The 21,928-nt window shown below is 37.2% G+C and overlaps 1 protein-coding gene across 1 annotated transcript; it reads right to left on the bottom strand.

Moving 5' to 3' along the window:
- Positions 1-18,474: 18,474 nt before the first annotated feature.
- Smp_200320 (uncharacterized protein) lies at positions 18,475-18,693 on the bottom strand (the record flags this gene model as incomplete). The annotated part of the gene is made up of 1 exon (XM_018793129.1): positions 18,475-18,693. The coding sequence occupies one exon, from the start codon at positions 18,691-18,693 to the stop codon at positions 18,475-18,477; it is 219 nt and encodes a 72-aa protein (XP_018647673.1).
- Positions 18,694-21,928: the final 3,235 nt, after the last annotated feature.

Below are 21,928 nucleotides of genomic sequence, written 5' to 3'. Positions count from 1 at the left end.
GTGTTCATATTAGATATGATGGAATGACTTTCTGCCTGACATATTTCATGTATAATGTATAGTTTTCATATTGAAATACTTATAATATCGTTTTTTTTCTATCGGTGTGGAATGATCTACTAAAATACCTTTCAGCCGTCAATAATTTGAGTTTCTTTCAGGCTTTATTTCTTTTCTCATGTATTCTTTTTCTCCTCTTAAAACGATTTAATTGTTTTTCTTTGATGAAAGTTTTGTGCTATGTGAATAAAGAAAAATATAATTTTTAATACTTGAACTGTATTTCTTTTGAAATGATGAAGATTTGCAACTTAAGTGTGTACTTTTGGTATTGTATAGTCCTCTCAGCCAGTTGGTTTAGTCACGGAGTTTTCATTGTCATTCTGGACACGATCATCTGGGCTTACTTGATGTAGAATTGAGCTTAGCAATTTCAAGAGTTTCAAAATCAGTTTATTCTGGTGATCTTGTATGTGATTCTTGATAAGCATAGGTTTCATTATCTTCGCTTGTCCCTGTTTCAAGTTGTCTGTCCCACCCCATTGACCACTGACCATTTCATTGCTTGACCGTTTTCAAATAGATTGGTAGATCGGGTTTGGTTCAATGGGTTTATTGATTACTGATTGATCTGTTTGTTATGCATCCGAAAATTCTCTAATGCATAATTTTGACATCTACCCTGTATGCGTATCTTCCGCAAAATAACTATCTCATTGATTTCGTTAAAGTATCCGATTAATCAACTTGTCATCGCCAGATAAACCTCAGAAACCAGGAGATGGATAATTATGCCATGCGTGAAAAATCCCAGAAATCATCATGGGGATTGGTAAAGCCCTTTGGAATGAATGTGGCTCATAAATCAACACAATCACCTCACTCCATTTTATTCAGACCAGAGGGGATTGTGGTTTTCCCGACTGTTGCTGCTAACTTGACGTGGTGGTTGGGCTTGCCTATCATGATGAAGCAATCGAGCTATGCTGGCTGGAACAATCGTTCCTCGAGGTCCTACCATGCCAGACAGGTCGGTTGAAGAGCGGCAAGACTAAAAGCAGCAATCCCAAGGTCCGAAGGCGAAGTCGTACTGCCGACTGTACAGAGGTGTGACGGCAGTAAGGTGTTTCCTTCAGACAACCAGCATGACAGCGATGCTGCCTTCCCACAAGGAGGGGTGGGGTTAGAAAAGGTCGACCCTAAAAATGCACACCTCGCCTTATCCCACGGATTTCCGTCTCCGGCGGTAAGGTCCTTTGAAGAACGGAGCTAACACGTCAAAAATCCCCACAAAAAGGCCGTGCGTGACCGGCCTCAAGCAGTTGTCCCTTGGGCACTGCGGTCACGCTCCCAGGTCGTTAAGACCAACACTAATCCGACTTCTTTTTCAGGTCCCTCAAGAAATACCCTTCCACGGTGTGGGCAGCCGGGAAGTGATATTAGCCCTCATACCCGTAACAGCACACGAGACCAAGTTGGTCACTTTCAAATCCTTCCTACTCCTAATAACTCTCTTATCTCCACGAATAACCCTTCCCACGTCCTTTTATCACCTCGCACCGCTAGGGCAAACGATTCAAGTACACGGAACGTTATTCCTGGTCTCCTGAAACCACACTCTAAACTACATATAGGAACTTTTAATGTCCGAACATTGTGCCAAATAGGACAACAGGCTTCCTTAGCTAGGACTCTAGAATCTTACACCATCGATGTGTGCTGTCTCCGAAACGCGCATACAAGATCCGAGTAGTGTCATTCATTTGACCTCATTATGTCATGATAAAGAACCATCTCGATACACGCTTCGTGTATCTGGAAGCCCTGATGCTGCTTCCCGTGGCCTCTCTGGAGTAGGTATAGCATTAAGTCCTAGGGCAGAACTAGCTTTTTTAGATTGGATCCCAGTAGACAGTCGTCTATGCGCTGTCCGACTAAACGGATCAGTAAGGACTCGGAAAGATAGGGAAACTCGTCGTTGCCTCTTCGTCGTCTCTGCCTACTCTCCCACTGACTGCAGCTCAGACGATATAAAAGATGAGTTCTACAGGAAACTTTCTGACCTTCTCCGAAAAGCTAGGCGTTCTGATGTAGTAATAGTGGCTGGTGACTTTAATGCTCAAGTAGGTAAACTAAGTGTAGGGGAACGACACCTGGGTGGATCTTATGGTGTCGTGGCTAAAAGGACAGATAATGGCGACCGTCTGTTGCAGCTGTGCTCAGATAACCGCCTATTTCTTGCAAATACTAACTTTAAGCATAAGGAAAAACATCTTTTGACATGGCGACCCCCGAATTCGTCCCAACGTTGGACTCAATTAGATCACATCGCTATCAGCCATCGATGGAGGGGCTCGATGGAAGACTCGCTCATTCTGGAGCACATGTTTAGACTCAGATCATGCTCTAGTGCGAGCACGTATCTGTCTGCGTCTTACTGGACGTGGGAAAGACACTGCAGGGAAGCCTCTAAGGGTTCTACTTAATGATAAACAAGCTAAGAATATATTTCAGGAACAACTGGAAAAACAGTTAGACAGACATGTAGGTTGTGCCCACCCCGAGGCAGCGTGGAATGACATCCGAAAAGCTGTGGAAACAGCAGTGATATCCGCTAGTGAGGTAAGCCATAAGGTCAGGGAGAAACAATGGATCTCGGCAGCATCAACCACACTGATAGATGCTCGAAAACTCATCCCACCTGGCTCTGAACATAACGAAGAGCGGAGTCAGCTTAAGCAAAGACTAATAAGAAGCCTACGCAATGATCGTGAACAGTGGTGGGTAGCGAAAGCAAGAGAGATGGAAAAGGCAGCGGCAATAGGTAACAGCAGACAGCTATTCAGACTTATTAAAGAAACCGGCATTAGGAACCCAACTATTGGCGAAACTATTTCAGACAAAGATGGGCATATCATTCATTCTCAATCCAGGAGATTGGATCGATGGGCAGAACACTTTAGGGATCAGTTCAACTGGCCTTCAGCCACACTTCAGTTACCCACGATCCCCAGTCGTCCTGAATGGCAAATTGAGGTAAGTCCTCCAACTCTCTACGAGGTTGAAAAAGCTATAGGAGATCTAAAGCGAGGGAGAGCCGCAGGCCCTGACAGGTTTACCCCTGAGATTTTTAAGGATGGTGGTCCAGTACTAGCAACGAGATTGACTGAGGTCTTAGGTAGAATCTGGGAACTGGACGTAATTCCATCTGACTGGTCCCAATCACTGATTGTGCCAGTCTATAAGAAAGGACAAAAGTCCTCCTGTGACAATCACAGAGGAATCAGTTTGACTAATATAGTGTCTAAAATATTAGCTTCAATAATACTTAGGCGCCTAACCAAAGCTCGTGAAGAGCAGACTAGAGGAAACCAGGCTGGTTTTCGACCTGGACGTAGTTGCATAGACCAGATATTCACTCTACGTCAGGTCCTAGAACATAGACACACATTCAGACGCCCCACAATAGTAGTATTTCTTGACCTTAAGGCGGCATTTGACTCAGTTGATCGTGAGGTTCTATGGCAGTGTTTGTCAGTGAAAGGAGTACCAAAGAAGTACATTAACCTCATAAAGGCTCTCTACTCGAACACAACTGGTCGAGTTAGAGCCTATGGCGAACTGTCATCAGAATTGGTTACCTCAAATGGTGTTCGTCAGGGCTGTCCACTCTCCCCATTCTTGTTTAACTTTGTCGTTGACATGCTTTTAGAGATATCACTTTCATCATCTCAGTCTTCAGGAGTTGGACTTTTACCGGGAGATTCACTTGTTGACTTAGAATACGCCGACGACATAGTTTTATTCGGTGAAGACGCTGACAAAATGCAGAGTCTTCTGACCACTATAAGCAACAATGCAGGCATGTTCGGGATGCGATTTTCTCCCTCGAAGTGCAAAATGTTACTTCAGGATTGGGTTGCATCGACACCTGAACTAATGATAGGGAATGAAGTAGTTGAGCGTGTTGACAGCTTCACTTATCTTGGGAGTCTCATCAGCCCTTGTGGTCTGGTGTGTGACGAAATCTCAGCACGGATACAGAAGGCTCGTCTAGCTTTCGCCAACTTGCGCCATTTATGGCGTAGGCTAGATATCCGTCTAGCAACAAAAGGACGGGTTTACTGTGCTGTCCTACTTTATGGCAGTGAAACATGACCGATAAGAGTAGAGGATATTCGTAGGCTACTAGTGTTCGATCATAGGTGTCTTCGACGCATTGCTCGTATATCCGGGGACCACCGGGTAAGTAATGCAGATGTTAGGAAACGGGTACTAGGTAAGGATGGCAAATCGATTGATGGAGTAGTGAAACTTCATCAGTTGAGATGGCTGGGACACGTGTTACGTATGCCCAACCACCGACTGCCCCGACGTGCAATGCTTTATGGTGTAGGAGCAGGTTGGAAGAAAGCTAGGGGTGGCCAGACCAAAACATGGCATAAATCCATGAAGTCGCTGACAAGTGGACTGGGCCGTGTTGGTAGGTGTAGACTACCTGGTTGGGATTCGCGAGATGATAGCAACCGATGGTTAGAGACCTTGAATGACATGGCTCAAAATCGTTTGCAATGGCGAAGGTGCATACACTCTTTGTGTTCTACCAAATTCTAATCTTCTGAATTCTTCATGTCCCTATCCTTTTTCTCTTTCTAAATTTATTTCACCGTATTATACTCCTTCAATAACATCTTCAAATCCTTACCTTTCACATAATACTTATACTCTTACTACTTCTACCAATATGGGATTTGAATCGACAACTTCATCTCTGTGCTAATGTGGTATGGCAACTCGAACTGATGTACGTACGTACGAAGTTCTACGTTGTAACTGACTGACTGACTGGATTGTGGTTTTATACCATTACTGTTATAGTTCCTTTTTAATGATAATAAAAATATCTGGGTGACGGTCGTTTGCAAGCGTTGAATGTAAACCCCCTACTTCATGCTGCTTGTGTTTCGGATTTCAAGTATATATTCTCTAGATTAAACCCCACCCTTCCTACTTTGATTAAGACTTAGTAAATAGACCTGTGGTTAAAAAATGAGTGACACAGCGTGTTATTGTCTTGTACTCTTTGGTTTTTCATAATAAACACCAACAAACTCTGTGTTTTTATCTTCCTATTGGTGTTAAGCACTGCAAATTTTCAATCACTTTTTAGCAAATATACATCATGAAAAGATTGCCTTGATATCACCTAATATTCACAAATATTTTTAAGCTGGACGGTGGCTAGCAGTAGAATTTAGGACGCTCGTTTCGTTCTATTTAAGACTCCTCACCTAGAGATACCTGCTTCCCAGTGTTTGTGTTCACATCGAAACTCCAAACCACTACGTTTTGCTTCAAACGCGTGTCCTAAATTCCTACTCCACTAATTTAACCTAAACTGTCCATATTTAAATAGGTCAATACTATTGAAATGGTAAGGCTATCTGTTCAGTGCTCACTTGTGGTGAGTTCATCATTGAACATTATGGCAAGAATGCTATAACATCGTGGTTGGTGTTGCTAAGATGTTTTGATACTGTGTTAAATATGATAATAAACTGATTAATTTTCATCTCTATCATCAAATGCTACCAAGTTGATACCAACCTATTTTTCATAAGGATGTCAAATAACTTAACCATCCAGCTCACAGAATGAAACTCCACCAAAAGAATTCACCTAAGTTATAAATCTTCACCACCATCCTAACTTACTATATGTTTTCCCACCTTAAATCCATATACATCAGTGAATAATATCTTCATAGGACTTGCATTCATAACACTACCAACTCATATTGATCATTTTATTTTGGAAAACAAAACACCGTTTTCCTTCTGCACATCAAGATGAAATGACTTGAAAATGATAATCAAATTTTACTTATATTGATGTAGTCAAAATTGACATTATCATTTTTATGTCCTGAGCAGACGTAGACAGACTGTGACTGGCATTTCACATGTTCCATGCAATATCATTTAGAAATATCCATATGTATTTAACAATGAGGTGATCTAAAATTATTTCTGAGAAACATGACACGTAAAAATTTTCATTAAATATGTTTTGCAGTAGATGACATTGATTTTTATTTGGTAGGTATTATTGGCGAGATTATAATTTATGGACGACCTTTGAACGAATCTTAAGTAACCTTGAGAAATGTCAGCCAGTCAGTAAACAGTCAGCATAGAGTAAAAGTATATTATACAAAACCAAATAATCAAAGTGAATACACCTCTTTTATATAGTCCAAAAACTTGTCAAGGTTAGAAAAAGGTTCAAAGGTTTTAAAATCCTTATGCATAAGGTAGAGGAACTCATCCATATGGCTCCATAATAGTTGGTCTCTGGAACCATGATAAGGTCATAAAAACCTTCTCAACCTCAACCACATAGCTTCATTATTGTTTGTGTGTACTCCGGTTGTGTAAGTTTATAATTTTTATTATGGGTAAGTCCCTACAATACTCATACCACTGCACAGCCGAAGCTTCAGTAACATCTGTAATTATTGCAGACAATGTTACTGGTGCTTTTATTATACAGTTGGCGGCAATTATTATGATATGCCTTAGTCTCAATCTGGATCGGGCGATTAAGGTTCCCATTCTAGCAAACGTCTTCCTTCAACATATATTACATCGAAGGACAATATCACGATGGTTTGCACAAGGTCTACAAGTTATTTAATACTCGTAATTACAAATACAGAAACTCCTTAGTAGTTTCATTTGTTGTAGCCGCTTAATTGTTAAGTCTTCTCTACAATTCTCTGTGAACCGATCGTACATGAGCAGCAGGTACTGAAATTGGCGCCGTGACCTTGAAATCCCTCAAACTCTTCTGATTGGTCCGTCCATAAATTATAGTCTCGCCGTAATATTCCTGTTTAGTCAAACATCTTTTTAATGATGAGCTACTTCATGTATTAGTGCATGAGTTAAGCACTAATGGTGTTCACCAGAAAGACAACAAAAAGTTCCACTCTTAAATCATCTAGATCATGAAACACATCATGAAAAAATTGTTTTTCAGAAATTACTGGTATACTGAAATTAAAATTAAGTAATAAAGTTAGTTACATGAAATATAAGCTTTTCATTTAGTGGTAAGCTGAAATTCCACTGCTTTGTATATGAAACAAGTAAATTTCTAAAGAGATCATACTTGATAGGCTATTTCATTGTCTCAGTAAGTTTCTAATACAAATCTTGAAAAGGATGAAAATAAAAATATCACATTTATGTATAGTGAATAGTGGTTAATATTTCATTAGATCAACTACCCATATCTCTATATTGATTAGTCACTGCGTATCGCTTGGTACCTAGAGATGGTTAAAATATATATATATATATGTTCTAAATAACTTCAGTTATTATATATACATTGTTATTTCCAAGTGAATAACTAAATGGTATCAGATTTTGTCACACGACTTTATAATCAAAAGTTTGAGAATACTAAGAAGTTTTCTAACTGGAGTAAATCAATCGCCTAACAGTTTAACTGATTTTCAACCTGAAGTCAATTCTTAAATAAATCAATTCATTTACTTTTCTTTTTTTTTTTTAAATCTAACCAATTTCCCATAAAATCTTCATTTCACTTGGATTTACTTTATTGAATCATAGAAATCAGGTAAGTTTATTATAATTTATAAGGTTTATGGATTCATCATCTGATGTCTATCAAGATGATATATATACATATATCTATATATCATTCACATGATTAAATGGTATAAAACAAATAGTCAATAAATAAACATCCTAAAAGACATTGTACCTTGAATTAAACAAAATAGATAAGTTTAGTATCAAGGTCAGAGAGCTGTTTGTCGAAAGAAAAGAATGGAGCAAATAAAACAATATTACGTGTATATATGTATTGCGTGTCATATTCGATTTAAAATAATTGCTTAAATTCTAAGGTGAAGATATATATATAGATTTGATTTCTCGTTTTTAAAAAACATTGATTTCAATGGATACTTATTTTGTTTTTCAGTGGACCTAAATCAAAGTTACAAAAGAAAAAGGTTAACTAATCTAGTTTACGCTTAGTTTGTTCTATTTGACATAATGTAATCTATAAATGCTTTTAGCATCATCAGTCAAATAAATTTACTAAATAGAAAAGTAGAAAAGATTCTTCAAGCAAAACTAACTACAGAAATATTGTTGACAAATTGAACAAGAAAGTCAATTAACTATGTGATATAGGAACATCGGAATGGAAGGATTTAGTTTCTGAGTGTCCATTGTTGATCCCAATCTGATTGAATGATAATAATACTATTGACGTATATATATATATATATATATATATATATATATATATATATATATATACTTACGCCTGTTACCCCTCGTGAAGGGGGATAGGCCGCACACCAGTATTCTCCATCCAACCCTGTCCTGGGCGATTATTTCCAGTTGTTATTCATCCTCTTCATATCAGCTTCTATTTCCCTACGTAATGTGTTCTTTGACCTTCCTCTTTTCCGCTTCCCTTCCGGATTCCAAGTTAGGGATTGCCTCGTGATGCAGTTCGGTGATTTCCTCAATATATGTCCTATCCACTTCCAACGTCTTTTCCTAATTTCCTCTTCAGCTGGAAGCTGGTTTGTCCTCTTCCATAAAACGCTGTTGCTGATAGTATCCGGCCAGTGAATGTTGAGTATTTTGCGTATACGACTGTTTATAAATAATTGTACCTTCTTGATGATGGATGTAGTAGTTCTCCACGTTTCAGTTCCGTAAAGTAGGACTGTCTTGATGTTCGTATTGAAGATTGTCATTTTGAAGTTAGTTGACAGTTGTTTCGAATTCTATATGTTCTTCAATTGTAGAAATGCTGCCCTTGCTTTGCCAATCCTCGCCTTTACATCTGCATCCGATCCTCCTTGCCTATCAATGATGCTTCTCAGGTACGTGAATGTTTCCACCTCTTCCAGAGTTTCGCCATCAAGTGTGATTGGGTTGGTGTTCTCCGTGTTGTATTTGAGAATCTTGTTGTTTTTCCTTTGTGTATGTTGAGGCCTATATATATATATATAGTTTTGGCTGTGATTATGGTTATCTCATGAACCCAAACTAGAAAGTGCGTTATTTTTAAAACAGCTTAAACAAATAGTTGATGATTTCGTGATTTTCTAGACTTATTCTAATTATTCCTAATCCTAATCCCGCAACTACATATCCAGTTAGATGGTAACTAGGCGTAGACAACATACCTCTTAGCTTAAGTAATGAAAATAAAAATAATTTGTGTGCTAGAATTTATTTCCATACTGGTTTTAAACTGAGTTCATTAGAGATTCAGCTTTTCAGATTTAAATGATAAAAAACCCGTCTTTATATATCCCTACATAAGCTGGACATAGTTATAAAATAAAATATTGAAGTGATAACTTTATACTTCCCCTACTCACTTTTAACAGATTAGGCTTGCAACTAGTTACAAGAATCGCTTGGATCTCAACCAAATAGTATAGATCTAAAAAAATATGGCTCAGTCCGACAGTCAACAAACTTACAGACTGGTGCCGTATCTAGGTTTGGCTATCTCTTATCCCACTACTTTGCTTGTAGTTTACGCCTACATTCATCAACATCGCGCATCCTGGATGATGTCTGTGTATAGGTGGTGCACGTCATAACTACCTCATTGAATGGTGATTCTCTAGTCTTTACGCAAATAGCTCAGCTCAAGATCAAGTAATTAAGCATGTACTTGATAATTGGGCTACATTACTTACGCCTATTATTATTAAACTGAATGTATTCACATCTTCAGACGATAGAAACGTTGAGTTTGAAAATATACCTTATAGATGATTACAAAGAATGCTTCCGCTTGATATCCTACAGCTATTCCAATAACAAATATAGTCTAGAGTGGTGTCAAGTTGCTTTCTTTACAAGTTATTTTGAAAGTTCCTGATTCCTTTCGACCAGATGAATACATAAATATACTCCAGGACATGTTGAGTCTCTTAGATTAATGACCACACTTCAACTTGGTCGACATATTTTAACCATCTCTAGGTACCAAGCGATACGCAGTGACTAATCAATATAGAGATATGGGTAGTTGATCTAATGAAATATTAACCACTATTCACTATACATAAATGTGATATTTTTATTTTCATCCTTTTCAAGATTTGTATTAGAAACTTACTGAGACAATGAAATAGCCTATCAAGTATGATCTCTTTAGAAATTTACTTGTTTCATATACAAAGCAGTGGAATTTCAGCTTACCACTAAATGAAAAGCTTATATTTCATGTAACTAACTTTATTACTTAATTTTAATTTCAGTATACCAGTAATTTCTGAAAAACAATTTTTTCATGATGTGTTTCATGATCTAGATGATTTAAGAGTGGAACTTTTTGTTGTCTTTCTGGTGAACACCATTAGTGCTTAACTCATGCACTAATACATGAAGTAGCTCATCATTAAAAAGATGTTTGACTAAACAGGAATATTACGGCGAGACTATAATTTATGGACGGACCAATCAGAAGAGTTTGAGGGATTTCAAGGTCACGGCGCCAATTTCAGTACCTGCTGCTCATGTACGATCGGTTCACAGAGAATTGTAGAGAAGACTTAACAATTAAGCGGCTACAACAAATGAAACTACTAAGGAGTTTCTGTATTTGTAATTACGAGTATTAAATAACTTGTAGACCTTGTGCAAACCATCGTGATATTGTCCTTCGATGTAATATATGTTGAAGGAAGACGTTTGCTAGAATGGGAACCTTAATCGCCCGATCCAGATTGAGACTAAGGCATATCATAATAATTGCCGCCAACTGTATAATAAAAGCACCAGTAACATTGTCTGCAATAATTACAGATGTTACTGAAGCTTCGGCTGTGCAGTGGTATGAGTATTGTAGGGACTTACCCATAATAAAAATTATAAACTTACACAACCGGAGTACACACAAACAATAATGAAGCTATGTGGTTGAGGTTGAGAAGGTTTTTATGACCTTATCATGGTTCCAGAGACCAACTATTATGGAGCCATATGGATGAGTTCCTCTACCTTATGCATAAGGATTTTAAAACCTTTGAACCTTTTTCTAACCTTGACAAGTTTTTGGACTATATAAAAGAGGTGTATTCACTTTGATTATTTGGTTTTGTATAATATACTTTTACTCTATGCTGACTGTTTACTGACTGGCTGACATTTCTCAAGGTTACTTAAGATTCGTTCAAAGGTCGTCCATAAATTATAATCTCGCCAATAATACCTACCAAATAAAAATCAATGTCATCTACTGCAAAACATATTTAATGAAAATTTTTACGTGTCATGTTTCTCAGAAATAATTTTAGATCACCTCATTGTTAAATACATATGGATATTTCTAAATGATATTGCATGGAACATGTGAAATGCCAGTCACAGTCTGTCTACGTCTGCTCAGGACATAAAAATGATAATGTCAATTTTGACTACATCAATATAAGTAAAATTTGATTATCATTTTCAAGTCATTTCATCTTGATGTGCAGAAGGAAAACGGTGTTTTGTTTTCCAAAATAAAATGATCAATATGAGTTGGTAGTGTTATGAATGCAAGTCCTATGAAGATATTATTCACTGATGTATATGGATTTAAGGTGGGAAAACATATAGTAAGTTAGGATGGTGGTGAAGATTTATAACTTAGGTGAATTCTTTTGGTGGAGTTTCATTCTGTGAGCTGGATGGTTAAGTTATTTGACATCCTTATGAAAAATAGGTTGGTATCAACTTGGTAGCATTTGATGATAGAGATGAAAATTAATCAGTTTATTATCATATTTAACACAGTATCAAAACATCTTAGCAACACCAACCACGATGTTATAGCATTCTTGCCATAATGTTCAATGATGAACTCACCACAAGTGAGCACTGAACAGATAGCCTTACCATTTCAATAGTATTGACCTATTTAAATATGGACAGTTTAGGTTAAATTAGTGGAGTAGGAATTTAGGACACGCGTTTGAAGCAAAACGTAGTGGTTTGGAGTTTCGATGTGAACACAAACACTGGGAAGCAGGTATCTCTAGGTGAGGAGTCTTAAATAGAACGAAACGAGCGTCCTAAATTCTACTGCTAGCCACCGTCCAGCTTAAAAATATTTGTGAATATTAGGTGATATCAAGGCAATCTTTTCATGATGTATATTTGCTAAAAAGTGATTGAAAATTTGCAGTGCTTAACACCAATAGGAAGATAAAAACACAGAGTTTGTTGGTGTTTATTATGAAAAACCAAAGAGTACAAGACAATAACACGCTGTGTCACTCATTTTTTAACCACAGGTCTATTTACTAAGTCTTAATCAAAGTAGGAAGGGTGGGGTTTAATCTAGAGAATATATACTTGAAATCCGAAACACAAGCAGCATGAAGTAGGGGGTTTACATTCAACGCTTGCAAACGACCGTCACCCAGATATTTTTATTATCATTAAAAAGGAACTATAACAGTAATGGTATAAAACCACAATCCAGTCAGTCAGTCAGTTACAACGTAGAACTTCGTACGTACGTACATCAGTTCGAGTTGCCATACCACATTAGCACAGAGATGAAGTTGTCGATTCAAATCCCATATTGGTAGAAGTAGTAAGAGTATAAGTATTATGTGAAAGGTAAGGATTTGAAGATGTTATTGAAGGAGTATAATACGGTGAAATAAATTTAGAAAGAGAAAAAGGATAGGGACATGAAGAATTCAGAAGATTAGAATTTGGTAGAACACAAAGAGTGTATGCACCTTCGCCATTGCAAACGATTTTGAGCCATGTCATTCAAGGTCTCTAACCATCGGTTGCTATCATCTCGCGAATCCCAACCAGGTAGTCTACACCTACCAACACGGCCCAGTCCACTTGTCAGCGACTTCATGGATTTATGCCATGTTTTGGTCTGGCCACCCCTAGCTTTCTTCCAACCTGCTCCTACACCATAAAGCATTGCACGTCGGGGCAGTCGGTGGTTGGGCATACGTAACACGTGTCCCAGCCATCTCAACTGATGAAGTTTCACTACTCCATCAATCGATTTGCCATCCTTACCTAGTACCCGTTTCCTAACATCTGCATTACTTACCCGGTGGTCCCCGGATATACGAGCAATGCGTCGAAGACACCTATGATCGAACACTAGTAGCCTACGAATATCCTCTACTCTTATCGGTCATGTTTCACTGCCATAAAGTAGGACAGCACAGTAAACCCGTCCTTTTGTTGCTAGACGGATATCTAGCCTACGCCATAAATGGCGCAAGTTGGCGAAAGCTAGACGAGCCTTCTGTATCCGTGCTGAGATTTCGTCACACACCAGACCACAAGGGCTGATGAGACTCCCAAGATAAGTGAAGCTGTCAACACGCTCAACTACTTCATTCCCTATCATTAGTTCAGGTGTCGATGCAACCCAATCCTGAAGTAACATTTTGCACTTCGAGGGAGAAAATCGCATCCCGAACATGCCTGCATTGTTGCTTATAGTGGTCAGAAGACTCTGCATTTTGTCAGCGTCTTCACCGAATAAAACTATGTCGTCGGCGTATTCTAAGTCAACAAGTGAATCTCCCGGTAAAAGTCCAACTCCTGAAGACTGAGATGATGAAAGTGATATCTCTAAAAGCATGTCAACGACAAAGTTAAACAAGAATGGGGAGAGTGGACAGCCCTGACGAACACCATTTGAGGTAACCAATTCTGATGACAGTTCGCCATAGGCTCTAACTCGACCAGTTGTGTTCGAGTAGAGAGCCTTTATGAGGTTAATGTACTTCTTTGGTACTCCTTTCACTGACAAACACTGCCATAGAACCTCACGATCAACTGAGTCAAATGCCGCCTTAAGGTCAAGAAATACTACTATTGTGGGGCGTCTGAATGTGTGTCTATGTTCTAGGACCTGACGTAGAGTGAATATCTGGTCTATGCAACTACGTCCAGGTCGAAAAGCAGCCTGGTTTCCTCTAGTCTGCTCTTCACGAGCTTTGGTTAGGCGCCTAAGTATTATTGAAGCTAATATTTTAGACACTATATTAGTCAAACTGATTCCTCTGTGATTGTCACAGGAGGACTTTTGTCCTTTCTTATAGACTGGCACAATCAGTGATTGGGACCAGTCAGATGGAATTACGTCCAGTTCCCAGATTCTACCTAAAACCTCAGTCAATCTCGTTGCTAGTACTGGACCACCATCCTTAAAAATCTCAGGGGTAAACCTGTCAGGGCCTGCGGCTCTCCCTCGCTTTAGATCTCCTATAGCTTTTTCAACCTCGTAGAGAGTTGGAGGACTTACCTCAATTTGCCACTCAGGACGACTGGGGATCGTGGGTAACTGAAGTGTGGCTGAAGGCCAGTTGAACTGATCCCTAAAGTGTTCTGCCCATCGATCCAATCTCCTGGATTGAGAATGAATGATATGCCCATCTTTGTCTGAGATAGTTTCGCCAATAGTTGGGTTCCTAATGCCGGTTTCTTTAATAAGTCTGAATAGCTGTCTGCTGTTACCTATTGCCGCTGCCTTTTCCATCTCTCTTGCTTTCGCTACCCACCACTGTTCACGATCATTGCGTAGGCTTCTTATTAGTCTTTGCTTAAGCTGACTCCGCTCTTCGTTATGTTCAGAGCCAGGTGGGATGAGTTTTCGAGCATCTATCAGTGTGGTTGATGCTGCCGAGATCCATTGTTTCTCCCTGACCTTATGGCTTACCTCACTAGCGGATATCACTGCTGTTTCCACAGCTTTTCGGCTTTTTCTTACTAACGTGTACCATTTTTGGTGAAGGCTAGATGCTTCCCCAACAGTCTATCATTCTGATAAGTAATCCGTTGTTTTCAATCATATTTTATATGCTTATTCTTTTTTACTATTACTAACATTAGTACTTCTACTTCTAATTGACTGTTCGTCTTCATGATCTTATCTCACTGTACTGATGTGTTGTGGAAACTAGGACCAACGGATGGATGTATAGGTGATTCTACCTTGTGTATAACTGACTAACTGATATTTAACATCCAAATGAGTAATTTTTCAAAGTCATTTCACAAGATGTCATCAGCATATATGTCTTGAGTTTTAGCACTCACTATAACAGCCTAATAGCCACTTCATACTGATAATCCCTAAGAAGTTTAAAGTACATATAATACAGCACTGAAACCAGTCTGTCCATTTAAAAATAACTGTCCTTTAGAATAGCACAGTTTGTCAATGTTAACTTAGTCGATAAGATTTACTGTATACTACCTTATTCCTTAATAAGTTGAGTACAATTGGATAACTTCAATGAAAGTCTTTATAGCTTTCCCTATCATTTCAAGTTATTGTTCTGCAACCAAGTAATTTGTAATAGTTCTAAAATTTTGATTAAAATCAAATCGTAGCTAACAAACCAATGTAGCTTATAATAACTTCAGTATCACTAATCAGAAAACTATTTGAAAATAAATCTGAAAGAACCTAAGCCATTACTTACTGCCCATTCCTTTTTTTAAATTGTAAGTTAACAGCTGGCCAACCATAAATAGATTGTGATGGATATTGTACTGTGATAGCTACTGATCGATTAACTGCATTTCTCATTATGTATTTATCGAACAAAATGAATGAGTAAATATTGCTTTTTAGCAAGCGCCTTACCATGGCTTTACACTAATGAATCATTTAAAGTTGATAGTAAAAGTCTTATCACTATAGGGGATTTATGTAGACTGTATGACTCGCATAGTTTAAACCACGAATTGATCTTAGCTAGACCACCTTTGAAAATCCGGAAAGGATAGACGACTGTTTCATCCTAATATGGAACTATCTTCAACAACCTCTATAAATCCCCCTAGGACTGATATTAATAATGTTCTCACTAGTGGCTAGCTTTATTATTCAACTCCAGGAGTTCTAGTTAAAAGCTATGATCAGTATAGTTCAACCGTGTCTGATGTGAAATAGCTATCCACATTGGGAAAAGAACGTCGTCACAAAATATTGTTAGTTGATTGAAGTTAGACATCAACACGTTGGATGCCAGTTTAAGTCTCAAAATCAAGTATTCATGGCTTTCACCGAATTCAGAACCTTTGGTCTTGCGTGTGAATGCTTAACATGTAGACCACTGAGATGGCATCCAACGACGTTAATGTCTAACTTTAACCTATCCATGATCTTGTGCAACCCTTCATCTATTGTCTGATGTGGGTGAATGTCTCCACACGACACTATTGGAATCCACTAGTCACGGCTTCTCACTAGAACTTCAGGAAATCCATCTTGATGCTAGTCACCACTGAGCACATAATTATTATCACAGTGAGGATTTGTGGGGATTGTAGTAACTTCAGTAGTTGAATTCATGAACCAATTTAAGTTATACCACTATTGAAAACCTGGAATCACTGGACGGTCGTTTTTTAAACTTATTATGGTATCTTTGGAATTTTTAATTTAAAATTTTGGTTGAATTTTATGTTGGAAATCGTCGGTACTTTTAAATTAGTTTTTGTTTTCAAACAATCCTTAATAAGGAATATCATTCTCAACGCATTAGAATCCAGATAAGTATAACCAATTTATCGAAGTTTTCATTATGCCAAATGGTTTTAATTCAATGAAACGGTCATTTCTTCTAATCTCGTTCATACTGCAGGTGAATGAAATCAAAGCATCAGAATAAAGGCCAACTAAAGTCGGTTTGTAATGTGCACTTCATTAAATTGCCCCTTTAGATTTTGGTAATAAGACATTTGGAAAGAGTCCGCCATTGCCGTTTCCCTATTTGAGAATATCGCTCGGTCATCGAACGAGGCCTGATAAACTCTCTCAGTTACTTGTGTCCACTTTTTTACTTCAGATATTAAAAATATGAGGGCTTGATGATCTAACTAAAAGAAAATCGATACAAATTATGCCAATATGCGATCTTACAATAAGGTTGTCAGAGTGCATATGAAAGTCTGAACTGAATCAAAAGTCCATATTTGTTTGGAAAACTCCCCCAATATATAAATGAAACATTTAATTTCTATTTCTCAACTTTTGAGCTCACTACATGAAAACTTCAACTTTCCGAAGAGTTACATTTTATTGAATACATACAGACAACATCATCTAGTAGTATCCTGAATTTCAAGATCACTAGAGAATTCCTAATTTCTTAATTACACTTTAAGCTATTACACACATTATGGAATAATTTCTGGAGCAAGTACACACTACTTGGTAGCTGTATAGTAGGGAATGTTAAATCAATTGAAGTCTAGATAAAGTGAGAGAACTTTTAATGTAAGCTTTATAGATGGTAAATCTTAGCTGTGTAAATATTTGTACTAGTTCCTCATAGCTAAATAACTTCCAATGTTAACTTAATGATCTATCTATGTGAGATATATCGCGTTCATTCTGTTTACCTACCACAGTACAATGTAAACACTCAAATCAAATCAAATATGATCAGAATAGTTTTGTCAATACATGAAAACCACTGAAATATCATTTCACAAATTGAGTAAATGATACATCTGTCACGAAATAAGATGACAGCTTGTGTGCTTATACGAAGAAAAGATTTTATTCAACTGGTCGACGAGACTAATGTTAACGTGGATTGTGATGAGATCCGAGTAAATGATACACTACTGATTAACTTAAACACTTGACTGATTATCATTTGTTTGATTAAATGTTGAATATACCTGTAGAGTTTGTCTTCACAATTGAACTCATTTGGAAATCAACTTGAGTTTCCATGTGCATGATCCTGACATTAGTGATAACCTTGTACTGAATGAACGAAATCGAGATACAGTATTCATGATGATGATAGATGTGATAATTTCTGTGGGGTGTGATCTAAATCGGAGACATTCAATTCACAAAGTTTTGTAAAAAAAAACAAATACTGTTATCTGTATGAAAACAAAACCGAAACGTTTATTCGGAATTCCACTATTCATCACCAGATAAGTGTAATTAATGACCATATTGTAACTTGACATTATTAAATATGAATAGTACACTCACTTGATAGTTTGTTTATTGTGTGTATTGACAATGAACACTATGTCAATAGAATGGAGTATATCATGATGATCATAGTTAGTAATCTGTTTACTTCCATTGAACTGATTTAATAGAAATTGTTTACTGAGAGTATTGAAGTGATTTATTAACTATGGAATTGTCAACATAATTGTCAACCATTTGGTAAGTAATTAAACTTACCAAACATTAATTTAATTGGCAATATTTTACATCCATCCAAAAAAAACTGGAGTTCACTTATTCATCTACTTACTGACAAATTTTTATATTATGCATTATCTTGTAGTGCAACGCTTCGCTAATCTTTCACCTCAATAACCGTTATAACACAAATCTCAACGGTGCATGGAATCAAAAGACAAAGAGAAGCTGCAATTACAGTTTATTATCAAATAACACAGTCCACAAAGCTACAAGCACAAGAGTAAGTATCAGCGAGCAAATTACATAGGCAAATTTATAGTCAAACTGTATAATAGCGCTGCAAGACAAAGCAAAAGCTAATAATAGGACTTGAGTGCATACATATATGGGGAGGAGGATGAGTCCTCGAATGATATTTAAACAATCAACGTTTTGGTTAGAGTTTGTCATGTGCTCTAGTGATCATAATTGTACAAAGATATATGCAAATTGTTACTATCCAAATGACAATGTCTATTAAGTAAGTTAATAAAAGGGTTTAACCAAAATTAACCGTAATCGAAATTAGTTGTAGGATAGTTGCTATAATCCTTCCAGAGCATAAAAGAAAAGAGATACGAAATTCGGAACCAATTAAAAAATAGCTCATAAGGTTATTTAAGTTATTTGTTACCTATTGTGACATCATGTATGGAAGCTTTAAGCTTGAGGTTATTTCAATCACTGATAATTTTAAAAGTATTCTAAAATACTGAGACTGTTTACCGTATAGTGACAATAAAATTCTCTTAACTGCTTAAAGCCCCCAAATGCCCTGGTACGGCCGAGAGTGGGGAGATGCCGCTCTCTCTCTAAAAATGCTCTCATAGGGCCACATGTATATAGCCTCTATCAGGGTAGTCCTACTCACTGCCTTCTCATGGCGGAGGTGTTGTTTACGAAATCGAGAGGACGAAAAGCGAATGTCCGAAGCTTTAACCAGGTTGGTGGACACGATGAGTCCACATAGGGGAGTTGGAAAACCCTGATTCCAAACCAATGGTGCACATAGGCTCCAGTATCCTGAAGTAACAAATGGCGTACGAATCAATCGTTGGTCACCGGCTACCATGGGACTGCAACTCCCTACGATGCTCCACTGCCTTGTGGATCAGATCTTTAGGTCAAAGGTTCTGGGTGTGGTCCCCTAAGGAAACCACCTGCTTCGGTGTGGGCACCTGGGCAGTATCCAAGCCCTGACACAAACCAAATGAGATTTGTGTGGCGCATATGTATCTGGTGCTTCCTTGGATCAATATATATGTGTTCAAATAAATAAAAAAACTGCTTAAAAATGAATGAATTTTTAGAATATACAATGAATAATGTTCTATTTTGAACCTTGTAAGCAATCAACTATCAACTTTAGCCTATAACATAAGAAGTATCTAAATATCCTTGTTGGAATCTCGTGAATTCTTTTCTATTGGAAATTCTGTAGTACCATTAATATCAACGTAAGTTTGATTGATAATTTCTTTATATCCTTCTGTATTTTTGTTAATACTATTATTCTATAGTAATTCCTATTGCTTTTTCCTTGTATTTTGAAGAAGGCATTCACCATGTTGTATAGAGTATTGAAGGAAATTAATGGGGTAAAAGATCAACATTTTGATGTCATTAAGAATATGCTTTTGAATAAACTCATGAAATAAAGTACAAATGATTCTTATTGGATATAAATCATACATTCTACTCATATCTTTTCCTTCGTATATTTTTGATAGGACGAGATGCAGGTATACTAGAACTTGTCCGTAAGAAGAAAAGTATACAAGTGATAGATCACTGAGTAGTAACCAACGTCACGTTTTTCTGATCTTGTGTAGTGCTGACCGAATTCTTTAGATTGTCGAATTAAGGTCACCAATCCAAATGATTTAACATTGCGTACACTACCTTGTGATGTTAGGCGGTTGGTGCTGATAAATAAGAAAATTTAGATCTAGGTTTTATACTTTTTAGTGCTCGTCAGCAAGGTGTACATGCACTCTCAATGGAACTGGTCCACCCTGAAAGATTTTATCTTGTGTCGCCCGGCTTCACAGTTAGAGACGTTATCATTGATGTACAATTGATTGATCACTGGATAATGGTCAATATCAACTATATGTTTTCTTAGTGTTAATCGAATTCTATAGATCATGTTATTATGTGGATATTAGTCTATGTGGACTGACATATGTACCATTGGTCATCACTCAGTAATTAATCGGTTGTAAATACATCTCTGTCCTACAGGTTAGTTACAGCTCGAATAGTTCAGTAGTAACGTTTCTGATTATGAAACTAAGTGGCACAGAATCGTATCCGTAAGCGAAAGTCAAGTTTACAACTGCACCTTGCTGACTAGTGCCAAATAGCACTTAACCTAGGTACAAGGTTTCTCATCGAATATCCTTATTCATTTACTTTTTATTTGGGAGAAGCTTGGTAAAATATTGCATGGCGAGAATTCTATACTGTACTTATCACGAAATAGTAAATAAAGTGACTATCATAGTTATTATCAAAAAAATACCGTAATTTCTAACCAAAAAGTAGCTGGCTAAATCGGTTCATTTAATTCATACTTATTATTTAGATTATATAGTTATATATAGTTAAAAAGAACCGCTCTAGTGTGACCTAAGAACTCGAGTTGTAACTTAATTACTTCTTGTCAAAGAGTTTACAACTGATTAGTCGTTTCATTTCAGCTTTTCACTAAATATATCTAAAGTACTTGAACAATTTAGAAAACTGAATTCATTTAGTATTGTTTGTTTGAATCTTCCCATTGATGTTTAGGACTGCAACTGGTCAGTCTCTAATTGGCAGATGTGCATACTGTGCGTATTGCCTCGATATAGCCTTAATTCAAAAGCATGGTAAGCAGAGATGAATGGTGGCTAGCAGTGGAATCCAGGACGCGCGTTTCTTCTTATTTGGGACTCGTCAGCTGAATGTACCTGCTTGACCAAGCTTTTGTAAAAATAATAGACAATTAAAAGTGTTGAAGTTCTGATGTACACCGTGCAACAAGTAATGAATGGAGTTTCGTATCATTACCTTTACTTAATATGAAATTTTCAAAGAAGAAAAGTGTCTGAGTAAAACAGAGAAATACAATGTTACAAAGATACTCCATGGATATATGTTTTCCTAATAAATGATGTAACTTAGAAGTCATGCAATAAGAATTTACAAAACTAAATCATACTCCTTTTCGTTCGATCATTCACAATGCAATGTGAATTTCCGTTAGTTTCATTGCTTCTATTTTTTTTAAAAAACATGCGAATGTAGAATATCCGGCTGTCTAACTTGAAAATTGACGGATTATGGTAAAAAGTGAAAAATTATTACCCAGCATCGAAATTTAATAATCATTTTATCGATTCAAAAGAATTGAGAATAAAATGTAGTGCGTGTTAGGCTGATAAAGTGAGGGCAACATTCTTATAGAACTCAAAACAACTCAACCAACAACAAACGTCAAGACAGTCCTACTGTACAGAGCTGAAAATTGGAGAACTACTGCAATCAACACCAAAAACGTACAAGTATTTGTGAACAATTGTCTAAGCATAATACTCAAAGTCTGTTGTCGATACACCATCGAAAACAATCTACTATAAGAGAGAGCAAACCAGATTCCAAA

Source organism: Schistosoma mansoni, chromosome 1, assembly GCF_000237925.1.
Source record: "Schistosoma mansoni strain Puerto Rico chromosome 1, complete genome".
NCBI lineage: Eukaryota > Metazoa > Platyhelminthes > Trematoda > Strigeidida > Schistosomatidae > Schistosoma > Schistosoma mansoni.
Note: the sequence above shows the minus strand (reverse complement) of the source record. Positions and strands in the feature narration are given on the sequence as shown.